General features: G+C 37.6%; 1 protein-coding gene across 2 annotated transcripts in view; it reads right to left on the reverse strand.

Moving 5' to 3' along the window:
- The window catches only part of LOC107721894 (homogentisate 1,2-dioxygenase-like), a 6,351-nt gene extending 1,879 nt beyond the window's left edge, over positions 1 to 4,472 (reverse strand). Inside the window, exons 1-9 of one of the 2 annotated variants that reach the window (XM_016530093.1) lie at positions 4,181 to 4,472; positions 2,859 to 2,930; positions 2,701 to 2,789; positions 2,432 to 2,597; positions 2,246 to 2,337; positions 2,123 to 2,157; positions 1,899 to 1,978; positions 1,195 to 1,294; positions 974 to 1,098 (exon numbers count right to left, since the gene is read on the reverse strand). In XM_016530093.1, the coding sequence (XP_016385579.1) occupies positions 974 to 1,098; positions 1,195 to 1,294; positions 1,899 to 1,978; positions 2,123 to 2,157; positions 2,246 to 2,337; positions 2,432 to 2,597; positions 2,701 to 2,789; positions 2,859 to 2,930; positions 4,181 to 4,195 (774 nt within the window). In that variant the 5' untranslated portion in view covers positions 4,196 to 4,472. Of the gene's footprint in view, positions 1 to 973; positions 1,099 to 1,194; positions 1,295 to 1,898; positions 1,979 to 2,122; positions 2,158 to 2,245; positions 2,338 to 2,431; positions 2,598 to 2,700; positions 2,790 to 2,858; positions 2,931 to 3,670; positions 3,907 to 4,180 lie in introns of those variants that run through there. The other variant, XM_016530094.1, reaches the window with a different exon arrangement.
- Positions 4,473 to 5,672: the final 1,200 nt, after the last annotated feature.

Raw genomic sequence — 5,672 nt, forward strand, 5'->3', positions numbered from 1 at the left:
AGGTAGATCTTGTCTTTCATAAAGGCCAAGGTCAGGGATCTTGGGCCTAAAAAGGTTGGTGACCACTGCTCTACTCCTTCACTTGAAATAGTAGGTTACGGGGCGAAGAAATGTCTTCGTAAAAAAAAAAAAAAAAAAAACTACGCAATTTTATACACACTTCGCTTGATAATGTTGCAGCAGACAGATTTTGAATGCTGCCTGCAAAATCAATATAATTCATTACAGCAGAGACTGCCTGCTGTCCTGACCCTCATGCGCCCTCCTGTTGTTTCAACCTACCCACATGAATACACACACACACACACACACCAAGTAAAATATCAGTCACAACTGTACACACAAACACAAATCCAGCGACTCAAACGTGTCTGTTTTTACAGTTACATTCAGTCACACAAAGACACTCTCTGTGCACCCTGGGGTTTCTGGGACCCCCCGGTTTGTAATCTCACAGGCATAACAGTTCTCGGGATAACTCTACCAGACTCTATTAAAATGAAGAAAAAAACTCATACACACAAAACACAAACATATTTTCCCAGTCAAGCAAATAATAAGTTAATTGAAGCAATTTTAGCACTCAGTTGGAGGACAAAACCACAGGATAAGGCTGTACCTTCTCCTTCAAGACAGTAAGCCATTTAAGAGTGTACAGATGGCGAGACCTGTCTGTTCAAGTATAGATTGCTCTATCTGCATTTTTTTGTTTTTTCATTACAATGATTGATACTGTCTTGTGATGCTACTTTTTCGGTCTCTGATTTGCTCCTGACAGCCATAACAAGTCAATTATTCACTTGACAGGACACAGGGAAATAAATTAAGTGCAGAATGATGCTTGAAATCTTATTAAAGACTTATCCTGCATGGACAAATTGTGCATTTCATGTGTAATCTAACGTTCAGTGCCTTATTGATGCCAGCAGTGTTAGTAATGGGAATTACTAATGACACAATCATTTCACGGCACCTGTTGACATGAGAAGAGCTTTCCCTGGTACTTGTTGACAATGGTGTAACCTGTGGCTACAGTACGGTCCTCGTACCAAGCCACAGGTGTTTGGAAGTCCCTAGGGTTAGCCAGTCCATTTGCCCCTGCAATGCAGAACCAAATTAATAGACTTTTCTTTGCAGCTTATGAAAGCAATATGTTATTCAAAAGACGTTAAAAAGAAATTGTGTTGTATATACCTATAGGACCCAGGTCAGGCAGCTCAAAATGGGCCCCAAACACCTCTAGAATGTATCCCCTGGTTTCTCTAAACACATCAACACTAAAACGCATCCCTTGCTGGGAAACATAGAAGAGTACATAATAAAAAAAAATTATTAAAAAGTGCCATTTCTATGCCATTCATCAGAATGTTGAATGCAAGCATGAATGTACAATACCATTAATAATTTTGGGGTCAGTAAGATTTTTTTACTAAAAGAAATGAATAATTTTATTCAACAAGGATGCATTAAATTGATCAAAAATGCCATTAAAGACATCTATGATGTTACAAAAGATTTCTATTTCGAATAAATACTGTTTTGAACATTCTGTTCATCAGAGAAACCTGAAAAAAAAACTATCACTGTTTCCACAAAAATATTATGCTGCACAACTGTTATTAACATTGATAATAAGATGAAATTTCTGAAGGATTATGTGACACTGAAGACTGGAGTAATGGCTGCTGACAACTCAACTTTGCCATCATAGGAATAAATTACATTTAAAAAAATTAAAATAGAAAGCAGTTTTTAAATTGTAACAATATTTAACAATTTAACTGTTTTACTGTACATTTATTAGTTTTTTTTTAGTATTATTATTTGTTAGTCCATTAAAAAGTTGTACTAACCCCAAACTTTTGTATCTCATTGTTTTATAGATATTAGAGTGACACCTGAATGACACAAATCTCATTGGGCTCCACCATCATCTTCCCAAATTCTGTAGTAATCAGGGTTTCGCCTTGTTGAGGCACTGAAACACAAATTGCAATAATAATCAAAAAGGTGCTACTACTAAAAACATCTATATCACACATTAATCCTGAAAAATGATAAAATACTAAAAATATAATAATCTTGAAAAAATATGGCATGAATAACAAGACCACAAGCTTACCAATAAGGAAATCACCATCTGCGTTTTGGAAACATCTATGAAAAGAAAAGGTACCATCTTAAGAAACACTGTACAGAGAACACAGGTCAAATTATTGGTGAGTTGAATCCAGTTCAAACTGACTTGTCAATCATTGAAGTGTTACAGGTGTACATGTGGATGGCGATTCCATTACGAGATTTTGAATCTCCAGCTCCACAGACTGTATGTAGACCCTGAAAATATCAAACCGATGACAATGGGCATCACTGAGAATTATTTAAATATGAAGGCCATATGAGCAGTAAGTACAAGGATGACATTTTTTACCGATATGAAATCCACTTTTTTCTCAGAAGATTTGGGGATGTTAAACGGCTTCCAACGCAGCTGGTTGGGGTCAGGCTCCACTTCATTCCAGCTCTCTGTGAGATCTCCACAGCTCATCGGAGTGAAAGGCTTGTGGCGCACAGAGGGTAAAATGCGGTACAGCCAGCTATAAACATAAAGATTTGCTGTGCTCAGTTCTTACAAATCATAAGGGTTAAGGTTTGACTGTTATGTTGCATACTGATTTTTTTTTTTGCAAATCTATATACCTTCTCTTATTGGTTGATCGTGGGCAAGTGAAGGCAGAACCAGAGAGTTGCTCAGCATATAGGCCATATGGACACACTTGTGGATTGTTCTATAAAACAATAAACTAAACTGAGTATTTGATGTGTAATGTTAATTGGTCAGGAAGTTCTGGTATTACCTGTCCCTCAGGTAGAGATCCTGGACAGCGAGAGTCCTCAGAGGCAAACTCATTTCCAAAACCGCTCATGTACTACAAACACAGTTATTTCAACAGTATTGATTAAATATGAGTTTGTTTTACTTTCAGAACAAACTAAGTGGTAAAATGTGATAAAAGACCAGAAAAAAAAAAAAAAGTAGATGTGGACCATCTGAGCATCTCTCCCTTCTTATGAGTGAGCGACAACAAATGTGCTTAGTCATGGTGCATCTGCAGATGTGTACAAAGCAGCTCTTAAACATCTCAAGTCTGTATAATTGAAAACAAAATATATGGAAGGGTTCAACTCATAGGAATTAAGATTTCACTTTAATTTAAAATTTCACCTGGAAACACCTGACAACAATGTTTCTTTTTGCCAGTTGTTTACATTCTACTAGTCTACAAGTTGACAGTTGAGATCAGCAAGAGTCCACTGTAGTAGACTGTAAAATTCCTTTTGACATTAGGCTTTTGTTTTATAAAACGAGTAAACTGTTGAAAAAGCATTAATAAACTTAATGTTATATGCAGCCTACATTTTATGTAGCCTAGAGCCGAGATTAACTTCATCTGGGCAGCTGCAGATTCCAGTGATCTGATTGGCCAAATTGAAACGCCCCCCTCTCCTCCTCTTGTAACGATGACATGTAAAAATTCATTTTAATGAATCGGTTCTTTCGTACAGTTCGCTTCAAAGAATCGATTCATACAATCAATTGAGCGATGTCCCTGGAGTTGTATATTGCTTGTTATAAATCATTAGAGAGAAAAAAAAAACATATACTTACTGTTCAAGTTTTATTAATTATGGTGTTTGTTGTAATGTCATGTGTCCCAGTTAAGTTTGTTGTTCAGTTCTATAATTCAGCTCATAAACTATAAAGTCTTATTTACATTAAACAAAAATAGAAATTCAACTATGTCCCGATGAGATGTCCATTCGTGAACTGCTCTAAAAGATACAGGTTGTCCCGTGAACAAATCGTTTGGTGAAACGCCTCTACCTATTCAATAAAAAGATCCGACTCAAAAGAGAGATTCGGAACTCACTATGGTCATAGGATATTTCGGTGAGTCCACAGCGCTACTTCAAACATAATAAACATTGCAGTTGGTTTATGTCTCCAAATAAAAATGGAAAAAAAAAAGTATTTAACGAAAACGTCGTATAACTGGAAAAAGTTCGTGAACAAACTGCATTAGGCCTACGATACAATTACAATAGGCTGTGTAAGTTTATTGAACTTAATGTTTTATTTTAGACAAGCAATCGTCCAGGCAGTCCAAAGTGCACTTACCTTCAGACCAGCCATTGTTGCGTTATTTTCTAATGCAGTTTAGTAATAGCCTATATAAACTTTTTAAAATGAACTGCAACTTTGCACAGATGTACTTTCCTCAGAAGATCTTCCGCTAGCACTGGTCCCTTGAAACTGCTTGTACCGAGTCCGCGCTCTCTTGCAGCAGAAGACAAGAGGGAGGAACTTGGGTCGTATTTACGTTTTTATCAATATGGTTTTAATTAGACTCAGACACCACTCGTGACGCAACCAGATTTGGGCAACGTTTAGGAGGAGAGGAGGAGAGGTTTGATGTTCACAGATTGTGCAGAGAATGACCCCGGCACAGGTACAACAAATGTCAGTTCAGGCAAGATGGTAAAGTCCAATTCTCAGGTCTTTAACAAATGCACGTAGGCCTGTTTCTTTTTAAATATAGAAGAGATCAAGGAATGTTTAGCTTTTTGGTAGTAGCCTACTGTACACACGTATTTGTTTGGATTTTTATCCCCAAGTTTACTCAAATCCTATATTACCATATTTGTGGAAATATTGTCACAAAAGTTAATAAAAAATGTATTCAAAATGTAATACATATGAAAAAACAAATACAATTACAAGCAAATATAGAAATATACAATCAAAGGCTAACGAGAGGTTAATCACATTTACACTGTGGTAAATGCCTACACACTATCTGTTTGTGTGTCCATTATATAGCACTAGAAAGTAGTGTCACAACCAGTGTGGGGTTTAATGCTTTACTAAGTAATTAATTACTGTAATTTAATTACTTTTCTTTTGAAAAGGTAAGGGATTACTCTGAATTTTTCTGTAATTTAATTACGGTTACTTCTGATGTAATTGCATTAAATACTATATAAAACAATTCTGTATAGTGGATTGACCATCAAAATATAACATCTAATGTTAAAATGTATGTTTTTAATGTAACCTTTTCCCTTTAAATACTTTGGTCAGTTCAAGATTTATTTATTTTAGAATTGAAAGAGCGTTTCATGTTTATCCTTGGATTGTTTAACTGGTCGAGGTTCAGGGCCGTTTCTAGGCATAGGCGAGCTAGGCGGTCGCCTAGGGCGCCACCAGCTGAAGGGGCGCCAATGAGCGCACGTACTGGCACTTTTAGCAGGGTTGTGATAAAGAGTGGCACGGTCACCCTGAAATATGACTGCCGCCCCCACTGGATCCCCCAACATCATTGGGCTAGAGTACTGTCAATCTGACGATGCCTGTATCGCAGCGTCGGCACCACGGGGGGGGCCTGAGGGGGCCCGGCCCGGCTACCTCGGTCACTGTGCCCCCTCACCTCTGGTGCCGTCTCAGTAGTGGGCGCCCCTCACCTCTGGTGCCGTCTCAGCAGTGGGCGCCCTGATTTTAGTCGGTGAGGCAAGGTACTGCCCTGGGAAGGTTTCCCAGGCTGTTAAATACACAGATTAAAAGCGAAATGTTTTCATTTCGGTTCGTTCTTAGCAAAAAATTTTTTTTTTTT

This window comes from Sinocyclocheilus rhinocerous, unplaced genomic scaffold (assembly GCF_001515625.1).
Source record: "Sinocyclocheilus rhinocerous isolate Xijiao unplaced genomic scaffold, SAMN03320098_v1.1 scaffold90, whole genome shotgun sequence".
NCBI classification, from domain to species: Eukaryota; Metazoa; Chordata; class Actinopteri; order Cypriniformes; family Cyprinidae; genus Sinocyclocheilus; species Sinocyclocheilus rhinocerous.